Source organism: Leucoraja erinacea, chromosome 23 (assembly GCF_028641065.1).
Source record: "Leucoraja erinacea ecotype New England chromosome 23, Leri_hhj_1, whole genome shotgun sequence".
NCBI classification, from domain to species: Eukaryota; Metazoa; Chordata; class Chondrichthyes; order Rajiformes; family Rajidae; genus Leucoraja; species Leucoraja erinaceus.
In genome coordinates, this window is record NC_073399.1 from 27,224,487 (window position 1) to 27,242,029 (window position 17,543).

A 17,543-nucleotide genomic window follows, 5' to 3' on the forward strand; every position below is an offset into this window, starting at 1 on the left:
ATTTCACGATACCACCACAAATTAAACTGTAAATTTGAAAGCTCTTTATCTCACATAAATTTTCATTGCACATGCACTACGTACTTGGAGGTGACACCAGACTGAATGATTGTTTCGTTCCCCAGTTTCTCGTCCGTTTGGATGTGAAGTGCAGGAACTGGCGGCATGTTGAGCCTGACTGAACCAAGCTCCGTGCACGGTGCCCTTCTATCGGCCGTGCCTGTGGGTCCAACTAGCTTGGGTTCATGTTGGCAAAAGTAATAATAACTGATGCAATCCCACCTTGTAGTTCATATGTAGGTCATAGTTTAAGGATAAGGGGGAAATCTTTTAGATGAGGAAAACTTTTTTCACACAGAGAGTGGTTAATCTCTGGAATTCTCTGCCGCAGAAGGTAGTTGAGGCCAGTTCATTGGCTATATTTAAGAGGGAGTTAGATGTGGCCCTTGTGGCTAAAGGGATCGGGGGGTATGGAGAGAAGGCAGGAACAGGATACTGAGCTGGATGATCAGCCATGATCATATTGAATGGCAGTGCAGGCTCGAAGGGCCGAATGGCCTACTCCTGCACCTATTTTCTATGTTTCTATATATAAGTTATAGGAATAGAATTAGGCCATTCCACCCATCGAATCTACTCCACCATTCAATCATGGCTGATTTCTGCCTCCTAATCCCATTTTACTGCCTTCTCCCCATAACCCTTGATACCCTTTCTAATTAAGAATTTATCTATCTCTGCCTTAAAAATATCCACTGACTTGGCCTCCACAGCCTTCTGTGACAATGAGTTCCACAGATTAACTACCCTCTGACTAAAGAAGTTCCTCTTCACCTCTTTTCTAAGCGAGCGCCCTTTAATTCTGAGGTTATGACCTCTGTGGTCCTAGACTCTCCCACCAGTGGAAACATCCTTTCCACATCCACTCTATCTATGCCTTATATTATTCTGTAAGTTTCAATGAGGTCCCTCCTCAACCTTATAAACTCCAGTGAGTAGAGGCCCAGTGCTGTTATATGCTCATCATATGCTAACCCACTCATTCCTGAAATCATTCATGTAAACCTCCTCTGGACCATCTCCAGAGCCAGCACATCCTTCCTTAGATATGGGGCCCAAATTTACTCATAGTACTCCAGATTCGGCCAAACCAGCGCCTTATAGAGCCTTAGCATTACATCTATGTTTTTGTATTCCAGTCCTCTTGATATAATTGAATTTCCATTTCTTACTACCGATTTGCCTTGCAAATTCACTTTTTGGGACTCATGCAACCCCATTGCAGTCCCATTGCAGCTCTGATTTCTGGATTCTATCTCCATTTATTATTATTACCAAAATGCAAGACTCTGCACTTTGCTATACTAAATTTCATCTGCCACTTCTCTGCCCACTCTCCTAACCTGTCCAAGTCCTTCTGCAGAGTCCTTGCTTCCTCTACACTGCCTGTCCCTTCAGCTACCTGAGCATCATCTGCAAACCTGTTAACAAAGCCTTCAATCCCCTTATCCAAATCATTAATATACAACGTGAAGGGGCTCCAGACCCTTGCGGAACTTGTAGGTTAATTGGAGTCTATGCTTCACACAGGTAAATCCGCACAGTAGCCCTTCCAAAGCCAATACATCCTTGCACACTAAGATAGACACAAAATGATGGAGTAACTCAGCGGGTCAGCAGCATATCTAGAGAAAAGGAATAGGTGATGTTTCGTGTCGGAACCCTTCCTCGTTCCAATCCGAAACGTCACTTATTCCTTTTCTCCAGAGATGCTGCCTGACCCGCTGAGGTACTCCAGCACTTTGTATCTTTTTTTTTTGTAAACCAGCACTTGCAGTTCCTTGTGTCAGCATGTTTTCTTGTCTATCTTTGTTGTCTAGGTGCAGGGAAAACATACACAATGTTGGGGACAGATAGTGAACCGGGCATTTATGTACGGACCCTCAACGACTTGTTCAAGTGCATTGAAGAGACGAGTGATGATATGGAATACACAGTCTCCATGTCGTACCTGGAGGTAAGTCCGATCGTGGAAGCGCCCAAGTCAGCCGTCCTGCTGTGGTCAACAGAGTGCAAAGCCTCACAGTGTGGGAACTCTGCCTCCACAGAAGCACGCTGGCCTGTTGTCTAACGCGAGGAGATGCAGTTTGTCAGAGATCCCTATAGTTGTGCACCCTGTGTACCAGTTTAACCTGCTGGGGGGGGGGGCACAATAACTGGGCACATCCTCAGCTCACTGCCTCCTCAGGGTCAACTCCAACCCAAATATGTCACTTAAATCAGGATTAGTAGATTACTAACCCAATCCAGCATTAGATTCATGCTGCATAGTGTAAAATGGGCAGAAATGGTTATTCTTTTGCCTTTAGTTTTTATTTTATCTACAAATATGCAGTGCTTTCCTTGTAGACTAAAAGGTGCCAATATGCATATCAATTTAAAATTAAGCTACCATTCCTTCCTTCCCCCCCCCATTCCTTCTCTCCAGAGATGCTGCTTGTCCCGCTGAGTTACTCCAGCATTTTTGTGTCTATCTAAAATTAAGCTACATTTATCATCACTTTTTTTCCATCAATAGTCCCAACGTTGTGAACACTTTAACTAATATAAGATCTGAACTCCAAGTCTAAACAAATACATGTTCTAATTCTTTCACATATTATTCCTTAGCTAAACATGATAAAAATCACCCCTCATTCTCCTGCCCTTCAAGGTATAAAGTCCTAGCCTGCCCAACCTCTCCCTGTGGCTCACGCCCTTGACTCCTGGCAACATCCTCACAAATCCTCTCTGCATTTTTTCCAGCTGAACAACATTTTTATATCACGGCTGATCTCACGTTAGAGGTGTCGGTACGCCATTCTGGCGCGTACCATCACAAAAATATGCTGGTGATATGGAAACACAAAACAGGCATCGTGTTCTAGCTACAAGGGAGGTGATTTACAGTAATCATCTACAGACATCATTCTCCTTGGCTTAAGGTTACATATTTGACATAGTAATTTTCAAATCATGTGGAATGTAGGAAGATCTCTTCCCAGAATATCCCTCTCTCTCTCCTGTGCTGTCTGATGATATGTGTAGCAGCAATGATAATTAACGCTGTAATTATGTCATGGGTGGCAGAGGGAATGGTTGGGAGACTTCATCTACATACACTGGATGCTCCTCATCACGACAGGCATGTATCAGAACATACAGGTAGAGGCCACTTTGCCCATCACACCTAATAAGAGTCATACAGTACAGTAACTGGCCATTCAGCCCAACTCATCTATGTTGACTAAGGTGCCACATCTAAGCTAATCCCATTTGCCCGCGTTTTGCCCTTATCCCGTTAAACCTTTCCTACCCATGTACCTGTCCAAATATCTTTTCAATGTTGTTATTGTACTTGTCTCAACTACCTCCTCTGTCAGCTGGTTCCATATACCCACCACCATCTGTGTGAAAAAGTTGGCCTTATGGTTCTTATTAAATCTTTCCCCTTAAACTATGTCCTCTGGTTCTTAATTTCCCTGCTCTGTGCATTCACCTTATATCTTCCCCTTATTATGATACACTTCCATAAGATCACCACTGAGCCTCCTGCACTCTATTGAGTAAAGTCATAGCCAGCCCAAACACTCTTAATAGCTCAGGCCCTCAAGTCCTGGCACCATCCCCGTAAGTCCTCTCTGCATCCTTTCCATCTTAACAGCATTTTTAAATGATGGGTGATCGGATTGTGATCTCAATTCTGCATTCCTCTCTACTTGTGATAACCTTCGCTCCTTCAATATCTGTCGTTTCCTGCCTTGAAAACACTCATAGACTCTGCTTCCTATGAGGAAGAGAGTTCCAAAGACTCGGAGCTTCTTAGAGAGTGACAGACATTGTCGTGACTCTGTCTTGATTGGGAGACCACATCTCTTTAAACAGTCATACCCAGTTCTAGGTAGTCCCACAAGAAGACATGTCCACTGGTTAGATGTATTTCATGACCACGTATATCTACATACTTGTGAGCTCAGTGAACACTGGTCTGGCTGTCCAACTTCGAGGTACAGTGAAAAGCTTTGTTGTGTGGTTTCCAGCCAGCGGAAAGACTATACATGCCATACGTGACTTGCCCACATCTGCCAAGATGATTTGAAGATGGCTACGTTGGAGGTCAAGGCCAGAGTCCAACACGCCCACACACATGGGCCCGGATAGTGTGGATGTGGAGAGCATGTTTCCACTAGAGAGTCTAAGACCAGAGGGCACATCCTCAGAATAAAAGAACATACCTTTAGAATGAAAATTAGGAGGAATTTCTTTAGTCAGAGGGCGGTGAATCTGTGGAATTCATTTCCACAGATGGCAGTCGAGGGCAAGCCATTGGGTATTTTTAAGGCAGAGATTGACTGATTCTTGATTTGTAAGAGTGTCAGGGGTTATGGGGAAGAATGGCGTTGAGAGGGAAAGATAGATCAGCCATGATTGAATGGCAGAGTAGACTCGATGGGCCGAATGGCCTAATTCTGCTCTATGAATGTATGAAGTTTGCTGACTTGCAGGTCAAGCAGCAAAGCAGTTCCAATCCTGGTGATGATAAGAAGCCAGATGAAACTCACGGGATCATAAGCTTTGGGCCAGATCAGGTACGAGTCAGTCAGAGCCTTATCACAGGTGACTTCCCTCGAAAGGTGAAAGTTGCTGATTGGAGAACAATTGTGAAACAAGTTTTAAAACCCTCCCAGTTCTCCTTTAAAATTGTTTTATTCTTCAATTTGCCTATTGATGTATGAACACCGGTCACATATTTATTCAGCGGCCAAAGATATACACAAAATGCTGGAATAACTGCATTCTATTACATCCATTCAATGGCCATTTGCCACCAATTGTTGATGCCAAAAAATAAATAGTGTATCATTTATCTTAGTGTGAATTTGCATTGAAGTGAAATTTAATCCAGTGGGATTGTCAGCACATTGTGAAAGTACTTGCATCTGATTTAAAACTAGACTGAAAGGTAACAAAGGAAAACCTGAGAGACAGGGAACCACAGTCCCAGTTGAAAAATCTGAAATATTTTTGAGTTTCATAATTTTACATTTTTTCTGTTTGTATTACAATACAATTCACTCACCCCGAACCAAGCCTCTTGGCTGTTGGTTTGCTGACATGTTGCTGACCTGGAATTTGTTGTGTGAGATTATTGCCATGGTGCTGCGATGCATTTGATGCAGCATAATAGCATGCCCGGCAGATTGTGTAGGCTAACGCATTAACGGCATTAGTAACAGGAATCTCGCAAATGCTAACAAACACATCGCTTATGTGTCAGTGACAGGCTGTTGCCCAGGTGTGTTGTTTCAAGGAGGGCACGGGAGCAGTGACGGTCAAGCTGCCTTGTCCGCTCTGGCCGTTTTGATTTTGTGACCAAATTTAGTGAATAAGAAAAAGCCTAAAATAGTAACATTCATGCACTAATCACACGAGTTAAATCATAAAACGGAGATAGTTCCAACTGTTCATCACTGGGGAAGTTTGAGAGGGCCGTGGGTGAGACAAGGGACGGAGTTCCAACACCCGCCCCTGTAATACACAGTGCTGGAAAAACTCATCAGGTTAGGCAGCATCTAGGCAGGGGGTGAACAGGCAAGATTTTGGATCGGGACCCTTCACTCTGCTGGGATTTAGTTTAGTTTCTTGTCACGTGTACCGAGGCTCAGTGAAAAGCTTTTTGTTGCGTGCTATCCAGTCAGTGGAAAGACTATACATGATTACAATCAAGCCGTCCACCCTGTACAGATACAGGATAGTGCAAGATTAAGTCCAGTAAAGTCTGGTTAAAGATAGTCTGATGTCTCCAAAGAGATAGATGGGTGGTCAGAACTGCTCACTTGTTGTTGATTGGATGGTTCAGTTGCCTGCTAACAGCTCAGTTCAGATTTGAACATGCTTTTGGGAAACACCAAAACATTTTTTTTTTTAATGCTGATTAAGAAATATATCTCCATACCTCACTGGGGACTAGATCTACTGAGCTATGAGAAGTCCTTGTTTTGAACGTGAAGTGATACTGTTATATATTGCCCGGCACCCTGCACCTGGGCTGAATTACATCATGAGATCATGATCTGAGCAGAATTGGGTCATTTGGCCCATTGAGTTTGCTCCGCCAATCATGGCTGATCTATTTTTCCCTGGCAACCCCTGCCTTCTCCTGCCTTCTCCCCATTACCTTTGACGCACTTACTAATCAGGAACCTATCAATCTCTGCTTTAAAAATACCCAATGACTTGCCTCCACCACCACCTGTGGCAATGAATTCCACATTCATCACCCTCTGACTAAAACAATTCATCTTCATCTTCATTGTAAAGATGAGTCATTTTATTCTGAGGCTGAGCCCTCTGATCCTAGACTCTCCCACTAGTGGAAACACCCTCCCCACATCCACTCTATCCAGGCCTTTCATCAAAAAAGGGCATGCCCTTCCAAAGTCGGCCCAGTGTACATGGTTTAAAGGGAGCACCATTTAATCTGCTCAAGTTTGAAACTAAATCCAGGTTCTAACAATGAAAGATGGGTTTATTCTGTCATTGCTTCACCGTATCGTCTACCAGAGGGGATACCTCAGTCTGTTTGTTCACCAGTGATGTTTGGTTCCCTGGATAAATGCAATGTGTGGTCCAAACCAACTAATCCTGGAGAAGGTTTGCGGTCAGAAGGAGCGGCATTAGGCCATTCGACCCCATCAAGTCTACTCCGCCATTCAATCATGACTGATCTATCTTTTCCTCTCAACCCCATTCTCCCATCTTTCCCCTATAAACCCTTGACCCCACAAACACAAACTAGACAACAAAATGGCAATTGAATGTAGATGGAAAACAAAAGAAATAGCATTTTACAATTTGGACGGCACATATTCCAGGCATCCCGATGCATTTATAAGTATTAAGCATATACAGTATTACACTGTTACCTCAATTACTGCCGAGGGAAATGTATTCACTGTTTATTAACGCTCCAGTATAACTGAATGCATCTTAAGACAAATTCTTCACAGTAAGCTGCAATTTTGAAATTATTTTCAAGCTTTGAACAAAAAAATATTGTTTTAGTTCTGGCAAAAATTATCAAGTCATGTGTTTACTTGTCAACAGAACAGTCAAATTCGTACTTGCTGCAGCTTAACAGGCCCATTAGTGCAATAACACACAACAAATATCTATTAATCACTAATACAATAAATTAATAACCCATCGTACTAGATAACTATAATAGTATATAAAACTAAACCCTGTAGTGCGACCAAAAGCACCGTCCGTAGAAGATCACAGTTGAGGTTAGTGTTGTGCAGCGTTCAAGTGACTGATAGTTGCCCAGGAAGAAGCTGTTCTTGAACCCAGAGGTCATGGTTTTCAGACTCCTGTACCTTCTCCCCAATGGTAGCAGTGAGATGAGAGCATGGCCAGGGCGGTGTGGGTCTTTGATCATGCTGGCTGCCCTTTCGAGGCAGCGACTCTTATAAATCCCTTCGATGGTGGGGAGGTCAGTAGCTATGATGGACCAGGCAGTGTCTACCGCTCTCTGTAACTTCCTTTGTTTCTGTGCATTCAAGTTACATAACCAAGCCGTATTTGCTTTCAAAGTCACAATCTATTTATCATTTGGCCTGCAGAGCAGCTATTACTTTTAAAGAATAATATTTACTGGATGAAGAGTTTCTGAATTAGGTACTGGCTTTATTATTAAGATCCGTACTCCTAGAGAGGATATGGGGTCACTTGCATACAGAGCTTATTTCAGAGCAGGAGTAGGCCACTCGGCCTGTCGATCCGTCCCTGCTGTACAATGTGATCATGGCTGCTCTACCCAGCCCTCATCTCCTCTACTCTGCCAGATCCCCGTCCCCCACAGTTCCTTGTTGAATGTCATCAGTGATCCAGCCTCCACAAGCCTCCAGGTGTGAAGTTCTCTCTGTCCATCAGTTGTAAATGATTGCCCTCAACATTCTAGCCATATCTCCTTGTTCAAGATTCTCCTGTGTATGGAGGATGCAAGCAGAGGGCAGGTTGTACTAGTTTTGTCTTCTCTCAGTCAGCATCGAAGAACTTGCACGGAGACTTTCTTCTATTCTTACCGATTTATTTTCCTTCACAGATTTACAATGAGATGATCCGGGATTTACTTAATCCGTTGTCTGGCTTCTTAGATCTACGAGAGGACTCAAAGGGAGGGATCCAAATTGCAGGAATCACTGAAGTGTCCACCATTAACGCCCACGAGGTAAAGTACAAATTTCACTTTTACTGGAGCAAAGCACAATGCGCTGGAGGAACTCAGCGGGTCAGGCAGCATCTGTGGTGGGAAGGGGCAGGTGGTGTTTCGAGTCGCACGTTAATGGGTAGTTTACACGGGGCGACTTGACGCAAGATGTAGCCAGAGTGGAGTGGTCGTGGTCTAGCACGATATCACACGATATAACGGGGGGGTAGACCAAGAGTTCCCACGGTACTCGGCAATTCTGTCATTTTTGCGAGTGACTTGTCCGACTCCCGATCTTTCCCGAATGAACATCGTGGACTGTAGTGTAGTTAATCACGTGGCACAAATGATGTTACTTTGTTGTCACACACTATATTCGTTTTATTCTCCCGAGCTCTTTAATGAGCTGAAGAATAATCTGTTTTTTTAGACAAATGTTGTTTGGTGTGATGCACCTTCTCTCATTATGTGCAAGAAAGAAGTCGTCTTTTTATTTTGTCAAATATGAATAAAGACTGTATCTCACATTGACCGTGATTATTGTGTTTTTTATTCTACTGAGAGGTGAAACTTTCAGTCTGAAGTTTCAGCCCGAAACGCCACCCGTTCCTGTCGATCCGTCCCTGCTGAGTACAATGTGATCATGGCTGCTCTACCTCTCTCTCTCTCTCCTCTCTCTCTCTCTCTCTCTCTCTCTCTCTCTCTCTACTCTCCCCTCTCTCTCCTCTCTCTCTCTCTCCCGTCCTCCCTCAGTTCCTCTGTCTCGTCTCTCTCTCTCATCAGTGATCCAGCCTCCACTCTCTCCTCCAGGTGTGAAGTTCTCTCCACCACCCCCCCCCCCCCCCCCCAACTCCCACCCACACACGCGAATGCTGGAGAAACTCAGCGGGTGCAGCGGTGCCGAAACGTTGTCTATTTCCTTCGTTCCATAGATGTTGCCACCAACATTTTAGCCAGCATTTCTCTCTGTAGATGCTGCCTGGCCCGCGGAGTTCATCCATTCACGCCTGTGTGAGAGGGGGGAGGGAGAGAGAGAGAGAGAGAGAGAGAGACAGTCCTGGTCAGTCCTTTGAAGATAGACACCAGTTGCTTGGAGCAACTCAGCGGGACAGGCAGCATCGAAGAAGGAACGGGTGCGTTTCGGGTCGAGAGAGCTTTCATCTATTCTCTACACAGGCATTTGGAGGAACTCCGCGGGCCAGGCAGCATTTACGTTCCTTCACTCCAGAGATTACGGCCCGTGAGTTGCTCCAAGCAACTGGTGTCTATCTTCAAAGGACTGACCAGGACTGCCTCGCTCTCTCTCTCTCTCTCGTCTGTCCATTTCTCTCTGTGTAGATGCTGCCTGGCCCGCGGAGTTCATCCATTCACGCCTCTGTGAGAGGGACTGAGAAGAGAGAGAGACGCAGGTGGATCCAAATCTTACCTGCCTGTTTCAGGACAGACACCCACCGCCAGTGAAGTCTTTCAGACCACACACATTAATGAAATGCTTAGCTAGTTTTATTAGATTTGTATGTAAATAGCAAACTGGCTGGATTCACTCTATCCAACTTCTGGGTTCACCGTTGGCAGGAGTTCCCACGGTGACCGCAAGAGTTACTACGGATATCGCACGGGACACTTCGTTCATAAAATGTTGCAATGCTCAACCACAAGTGCACAAGACACTCTTGGACAAATTCAAACATGTTTGAATTTTCTCCCGAGTACCCAAGGTACACGATTAACTGCCGTTAGCGCCACGGTGGTCCACGAATGCCGTATTGTTACCGCACGAGGTTCCCACGATGTCAAACTCTGGTTACCTCTTGCGTCAAGTCGCACCGTGAAAAGGGGGTTTTACTTTCTTGCTACAGTCCTTGCATGACTTCAGAGGCAGAGACGATGAAAAAGGGAAGATTAATAATTTCATGGAACAGTGTTTCGTTTGTGACCATTCACACCCGTATGGCACCTGCATAATATTTAAAAAGTCGATTTTCTTGATGTTTAATGATTCAATAGTACTTTATTGTCACAATACCCAAGTAAAGTGAAATTCATTTAGTGTTACAGAATACAGTTTGTGACAATCCAACTATACACGGCACATTCACACTAACCTACAAGTGTAAGATAGTAGACCACACTATAGTCAACTTTTTAGTTTAAAATATAGATGTTCTACTTTTTCATTATTAGTTTATTGAATTAGAAGTTGATTGGTCACAAAAAAAGGGCGGCATAGGGATGCAGCATTAGGGCTGCAGCCTCACCACGCCAGAGACCCAGGTTTGATCTCAACCTCAGGTACTGATTGTGCGGAGTTTGTACGTTCTCCCTGCGATCTTGTGGGTTTTCTTTGGGTGCTCCGGTTTCCTCCCACGCTCCAAAGACGTACAGGTTTGTAGGTTAATTGCCTTCGGTAACAGCAATTGTAAATTGTCCCAATTGTGTAGGGATAGATCTAGTGTATGGGGTGCTCGCTGGTTGGCATGGACTTGGTGGGCTGAAGGGCCTGTTTCTGTGCTGTACTTCTAAAGTCTAAAATCAAAATAGTATGGAGCTATCTTGTGTGGGAAAGAACTGCAGATGCTGGTTTAAGTCGAAGATAGACACAAAATGCTGGAGTAACTCAGACAGCATCTCTGGAGAGAAGGAATGAGTGACGTTTCGGGATGAGACCCTTCTTCAGACGAAGTTTACGGGCAGCATTTTGTCTACAAAAAAGCCCTGACATTGAGGATCGGGCTGAATTGAGTAACTGAGAGAGAAGTTTCTTTGTTGGAGGGACAGAGAAACTCAACGAATGGCGCAGTCCTTATATGGGACAGGGTGGGTTGGAGAGGAGTCAGTGGCTGTGGGAGCAAGAGATTTGGAATGGATGCTGGTAGCTCACCCCGCACATCTTTCCTGTGGTTTATCTGTAAATATTATCCACCCCACTTGGCTGCCTTGTGTCTACCATCAAAGGCAAATCATTAATTGGTAAGAGCGCACTAAAACAGCAATAATTGTCATTCAAAACCAATTCAGATTAGATTACCACAAGGTCTGCAGATGAATCAATGGACAATCAATGAAGGGTCACGCTCTCCTGTCATTTTACTGCTTTCCTGAGTAAATACTCTGTTTAATTGTCAATGTATTATTTTTTGGAAACATCGCTGCTTACTTGCTATGAAAACCATTCTACCTAATGAGATGGTGCATCAATATTGATCACGGTGATCGATGCTGCAGGAAATGCATTCTAGGTTGGAGTTAAAGCTTGTGTGCTCTGAGGTTTGGTGCCTGTTTTGGTTGTGCGATCTAGAACAACGAACACAGAACTGTGCATCACAGGGACAGGCCCTTCAGCCAACAATGTCTGTGTCGAACATGATGCCAGGTTCACTCCACTACTAGCACATTGATCCATATCCATCCATCCATTCCCTGCATCTCCATGTGCCTATTTAAAAGCTTAAACGACATTATCATATTCTCATCCATCATCTTACAGTGCGTTCCAGGCTCCCACCACTCTCTGTGTAAAACAAAAACTTTTCCCGCACATCTCCTTTAAACTCTTCCCCCTTCACCTTAAAGCTATGCCCTCTAACGTTTGACATTTTCACCAATGGAAAAAGATTCTGACTGTCTATCCTTTCTGTGCCTCTCGTAATTGAATATACTTCTATCTGGCCTTCCCTCAGCCTCCGACACTCCAGAGAAAACAATGCAAATTTGTCCAACCTCTCCCTGATACTAACACTCCTTAATCCAGGCAGCAGCCTAAACCACTTCTGCACCCTCTCCAGAGCCTGCACATGCTTCATATAATAGGGTGACCAGAACTGCACACGTCATCTAGCAAGATGGTACATGCTTGAGACCCATGGCCTTGATTGCCAGTGAGCGACTCCCCTTCATCTACTTCCCCTTGCAGGGTGCATGGGAAATAATCTGGTCATTCTGGGACAGGGGTCGCACAGGGTGTGGTTGAGGGAGTGGGAGACCTGCTGGTGGAGGTTGGGACACAGATCTGATCCTCGTCAGAAGTCAGGGTGCGAGTGCAGCCAGAGTTTCAGAGGCTCAGGAGTCAGGGCTGGAGTTTAGTTGGGGATTACCGGCCAGATTACAGAGGGTGTCCCTGGTGTTGGGAGGTGCCTGGAGAGGGAGCGAGTCAGGAAGGCGAGGGGTGGGGTGGGAACCGATGCTGTGGAGCTCCCAGTCATGGTCTGAGTTGCTCCACTAGGCCAGGGCCGTTCCATCAGATTTCCTCGGCATGTATTCGACACATTTCACGTGTCTTTACGTCATTTCATGCACACGCACAGCAGTGTCATACGTGACTGGAAATGCCCGGTGCAATATCCAACGTGATGTGGTTCAGCCCAGAGGTTGTCCAATTACTCTACCGCAGAACTAACTGATGTTGCAACACGCATTGCTGAAATTAACACAACAAAGCACGCCCACCCGGGTATCTGACTGTTTCATCATCATAGAAACAGGGAACTGCAGACACTAGAATATGGAGTAAAAAACAAAGTACTGGAGGAACTCAGCAGGTCAGGCAGCATCTGTGGAGGGAATGGACAGAACATGTTTTGTGTCAGGACCCTTCCTCAGAGTTTGAAGATGGGTCCAACTCGAAACATCACCTATCCATTCCCTCCACAGATGCTGCCTGACCCTCTGAGTTACTCCAGTACTTTGTGTTTCACTCTATTTCAAGATCATATTCCATTAATTAGATTAATCTAGCAGCTTTGGACAGTTTTACATCCTCCTTGCCTGCAACATGCCGACTATTTTATTTGAATAAATCACCAACTCACCTTTAAATATATATTAAATTAAATAACAAATAATTGTTTCCTCCCTCGGTGTGTTGAGGAGGGAATAGTCAGAGATAATGCTTCCTTTCCCAGCAGACTTATCAAAATCACTTCAGTTAGATCACCACTTCCACGTAAGCACCTGTTGTCATGCAGACACTTGTAATGATAGTGCTTTACTGCAAAAACAAGTGCTTGCCATCATGTTGTTCATTGAAGCTGTTGAAAGGAATGATACAGTAGGAACTAAGAGGGAATTAGATAAGGCTCTTGATAGCACTCATTCATGGAACTTAGCAAACGCCTTGTTTAGAATGAGTTTGATGCCTCAATATAATTATGGAGAGGGTCAGAACTGGACCTAGGGTTGAGATTTTTGATTGGAGAAAGGCTAACTTTGAGGAGATGCGAAAGGATTTAAAAGGAGTAAATTGGGACAGTTTGTTTTATGGGAAAGATGTGGAAGAGAAATGGAGGACATTTATAACCATATAACCATATAACAATTACAGCACGGAAACAGGCCATCTCGGCCCCACAAGTCCACGCCGAACAACTTTTTTCCCTTAGTCCCATCTGCCTGCACTCATACCATCTATCTATATCTATCTATCTATCTATAAAACTCTGGGGCCATCCGACCGACTGCTGACCGGCGCCCTTCCTGCCTTTCGATTCGTGCCCGATACTCGCAGATGTCCAATCGGAATGGCCGATGCTCACAGATGACCAATCGGAATGGATTCATTTGCATGTACGGCTGCCGGCTGCATTTCTTCCTTTGATTCATTGCCACGCCCAATCCAGACGCTCAATCTCCGAGATATTTTCCATTTCGGTAGAGATTTCGCTTTTCTTTCTAAGTATCCACTCCTCATTTCATTTTGTCGTGTTGAAGTACACGTTTTAAAACAAATCCTTCTCCCCGCCCCCCACCCGCCCACAAGAATTTCAAAAATAAACAGGCTTCTCCATTTACATGTCAGCTTCCAACACACTTCGAAACAAAGTTGCAAGACAGGAACACTGAACTTTTCACTGCTGCAGCAGGCAGGGGAGGTGCCATTGGATTTTTTTTTAAAGAGGCAGGGCAGTGCTGGAATCTTACTTTTGAGAACGGCTTCAGTTCCATTGGAGGAGACGGGTGCATGGTGGAATATTGGTTTGGGGTATTACACCATTAGGTGAGCAGACCCGACAGGTCTGCGCTTGGGATAGTCTATCTATCTATATATATATAAAACTCAAATCAGTCCGCCTGCCGTCCGGCTGCCGCCCGGCTGCATTTCTTCCTTTGATTAATTGCCACGCCCAATCCAGACGCTCAATCTCCGAGATATTTTCCATTTCGGTAGAGATTTCGCTTTTCTTTCTAAGTATCCGCTCCTCATTTCATTTCGTCGTGTTGAAGTACATGTTTTTAATCAAATCCTTCTCCCCCCCCCCCCCCACCCCCAAGTATTTCAAAAATAAACAGGCTTCTCCATTTACATGTCAACTTCCAACACACTCCGAAACAAAGTTGCAAGAAAGGAACACTGAACTTTTCACTGCTGCAGCAGGCAGGGGAGGGCTGCAATCTTACATTTGGGAACGGGCTCAGTTCCAATGGAGGAGACGGGTGCATGGTGGAATATTGGGCTGGGGGATCACACCATTGGGGGAGCAGACCCAACGGGTCTGCACTTGGTCTAGTATATCTATAAAACTCTGGGGCCATCCGACCGACTGCCGACCGGCACCCTTCCTGCCTTTCAATTCGTGCCTGATACTCGCAGATGTCCAATCGGAATGGCCGATGCTCGCAGATGTCCAATCGGAATGGATCCATTTGCATGTACGGCTGCCGGCTGCATTTCTTCCTTTGATTCATTGCCACGCCCAATCCAGATGCTCAATCTCCGAGATCTTTTCCATTTCGGTAGAGATTTCGCTTTTCTTTCTAAGTATCTGTTCCTCATTACATTTCGTCGTTGTGAAGTACACCTTTTTAATCAAATCCTTCTCCCCCCCCACACCCAAGTATTTCAAAAATAAACAGGCTTCTCCATTTACATGTCAGCTTCCAACACACTTCGAAACAAAGTTGCAAGACAGGAACATTCTGAACTTTTCACTGCTGCAGCAGGCAGGGAAGGTGCCATTGGATTTTTTTTTAAATCCACTGCTGAGGGAGGCAGGGCAATGCTGGAATCTTACTTTTGGGAATGGCTTCAGTTCCATTGGAGGAGACGGGTGCATGGTGGAATATTGGGTTGGGGGATCACACCATTGGGGGAGCAGACCCAACGGGTCTGCACTTGGTCTAGTATATCTATAAAACTCTGGGGCCATCCGACCGACTGCCGACCGGCGCCCTTCCTGCCTTTCGATTCGTGCCCGATACTCGCAGATGTCCAATCGGAATGGCCCATGCTCGCAGATGTCCAATCGGAATGGATTCATTTGCATGTACGGCTGCCGGCTGCATTTCTTCCTTTGATTCATTGCCACGCCCAATCCAGACGCGAGCATTCCATTTGCATGTACGGCTGCCGGCTGCATTTCTTCCTTTGATTCATTGCCACGCCCAATCTCGTACACGTTTTTAATCAAATCCTTCTCTCCCCCCCCCCCCCCCCCCCCCCCCCCCCCCGCCCCCAAGTATTTCAAAATATTTTAATCCACTGCTGAGGGAGGCAGGGCAGTGCTGGAATCTTACTTTTGGGAACGGCTTCAGTTCCATTGGAGGAGACGGGTGCATGGTGGAACATTGGTTTGGGGGATCACACCATTGGGGGAGCAGACCCAACGGGTCTGCACTTGGTCTAGTAACATTTAAAGGTGAAATTTTAAGAGTACAGAATCTTTATGTCCCTGTTCGGTTGAAAGGAAATAGTAAAAATTGGAAAGAGCCATGGTTTTCAAGGGAAATTGGACACTTGGTTCGGAAAAAGAGAGAGATCTACAATAATTATAGGCAGCATGGAGTAAATGAGGTGCTTGAGGAGTATAAAGAATGTAAAAAGAATCTCAAGAAAGAAATTAGAAAAGCTAAAAGAAGATATGAGGTTGCTTTGGCAAGTAAGGTGAAAGTAAATCCAAAGGGTTTCTACAGCTATATTAATAGCAAAAGGATAACGAGGGATAAAGTTGGTCCATTAGAGAGTCAGAGTGGACAGCTATTTGCAGAGCCAAAAGAGATGGGGGAGATATTGAATTATGTGAGGTAAGGGAAACAAGTATAGCTATGGAAACTATGAGGATCAAAGAAGAGGAAGTACTGACACTTTTGAGAAATATAAAAGTGTCATGAAACAGTCATATAAATATGTAAAAGGAAGCTCAATATTTTTTTTTTAAAAACAACATGGTGCAAAAAGCAAAGCCTAAAGTTTTTCGTGCATCCCAGGCAGCTTGTAGTTCGGAGATTAGTTGATGTTTGTAGTATTCAAGAGACTGATGGGTGTTGGAAAGAAGCTTTTCCTCACCCTGAGCATTTTGGTTTTGAGGCTCCTGTACCTTTTTTCCCGATGGCAGGAGTGAAGTGAAAGCGTGGCCAGGGTAGTGTGGGTCCTTGATGATGCTGGCTGCCTTTTTGAGGCAGCACCTCCAGTAGATCCCTTCGATGGTGGGGAAGTCAATACCTGTGATGCACTGGGCAGTGCTCAGCAGATCCAAGGTCAACATTGAGCTTGGGCCACTGGAGCTGTGGGGAGCAATGTAAACTGCAGCCTCATCTCATGGCCCCACCTGTAACTAGTTACATTACACTGTGAATGCTAAAAATCCAAAACAGAGACAGAAGTTGACATATGTACTCAGCAGCTCAGATCCTGGATGTGGAGAAAAACACAATTAATGGACGAGATTCTGACCAAAAGGACACAAAGTACTGGAGTAACTAAGTGGGTCAGGCAGCATCTTTGGAGAACATGGGTAGATGAGATTTTGGGTTGGGACCCTTCTTCAGACTAAACATGCAGTAGGTCCTTCTGAATTGATAATGGAAGATAAGAATGACAGATGAATTCAACCAGCATTTTGCATCACTTTCCCTGTGGAATATAGGTGTCATTGCTCAGAATTACAATAACTGGGGCATTAGCACATGACGCATTGCTGGAGCAGCAACCAACCCATCCTCATCAAGTTCATCCTAGGGTTTTAAAAGTTGCTACAGTAATAGTCGAAGATACATTGCCTCCACAAATGCTGACTGACCCGTTGAGTTCCTCCAGCACATTAAATCTTGTTCAAGATTTCAGCATCTGCACTTCCTTACACCTCCATGATAATTGATGCATGGATTCAGTTTTCTAAAAAGCCCTCAAAGTGGACAGGTTCCACTAGATCAGTAAATGGCAAATGTAACTCCTTTCTCCAAAATGTAGGGAGGTAGAAATGACAGGCCGTTGGCTGAACAGAGGGAAGATGCTTTAATCTCATAGTAGAAGGTGATTCAAAATAACAGGCAAAGTCAATGTGGTTTTGTGAAATGTATT

At 44.7% G+C, this 17,543-nt stretch overlaps 1 protein-coding gene across 2 annotated transcripts in view; it reads left to right on the forward strand.

Moving 5' to 3' along the window:
- Positions 1-17,543, forward strand: part of kif19 (kinesin family member 19) — a 129,810-nt gene that overhangs the window by 81,891 nt on the left and 30,376 nt on the right. For both annotated transcript variants that reach the window (XM_055654155.1, XM_055654156.1), the window contains exons 5-6: positions 1,881-2,017; positions 8,147-8,272. In XM_055654155.1, the coding sequence (XP_055510130.1) occupies positions 1,881-2,017; positions 8,147-8,272 (263 nt within the window). The remainder of the gene's footprint in view (positions 1-1,880; positions 2,018-8,146; positions 8,273-17,543) is intronic.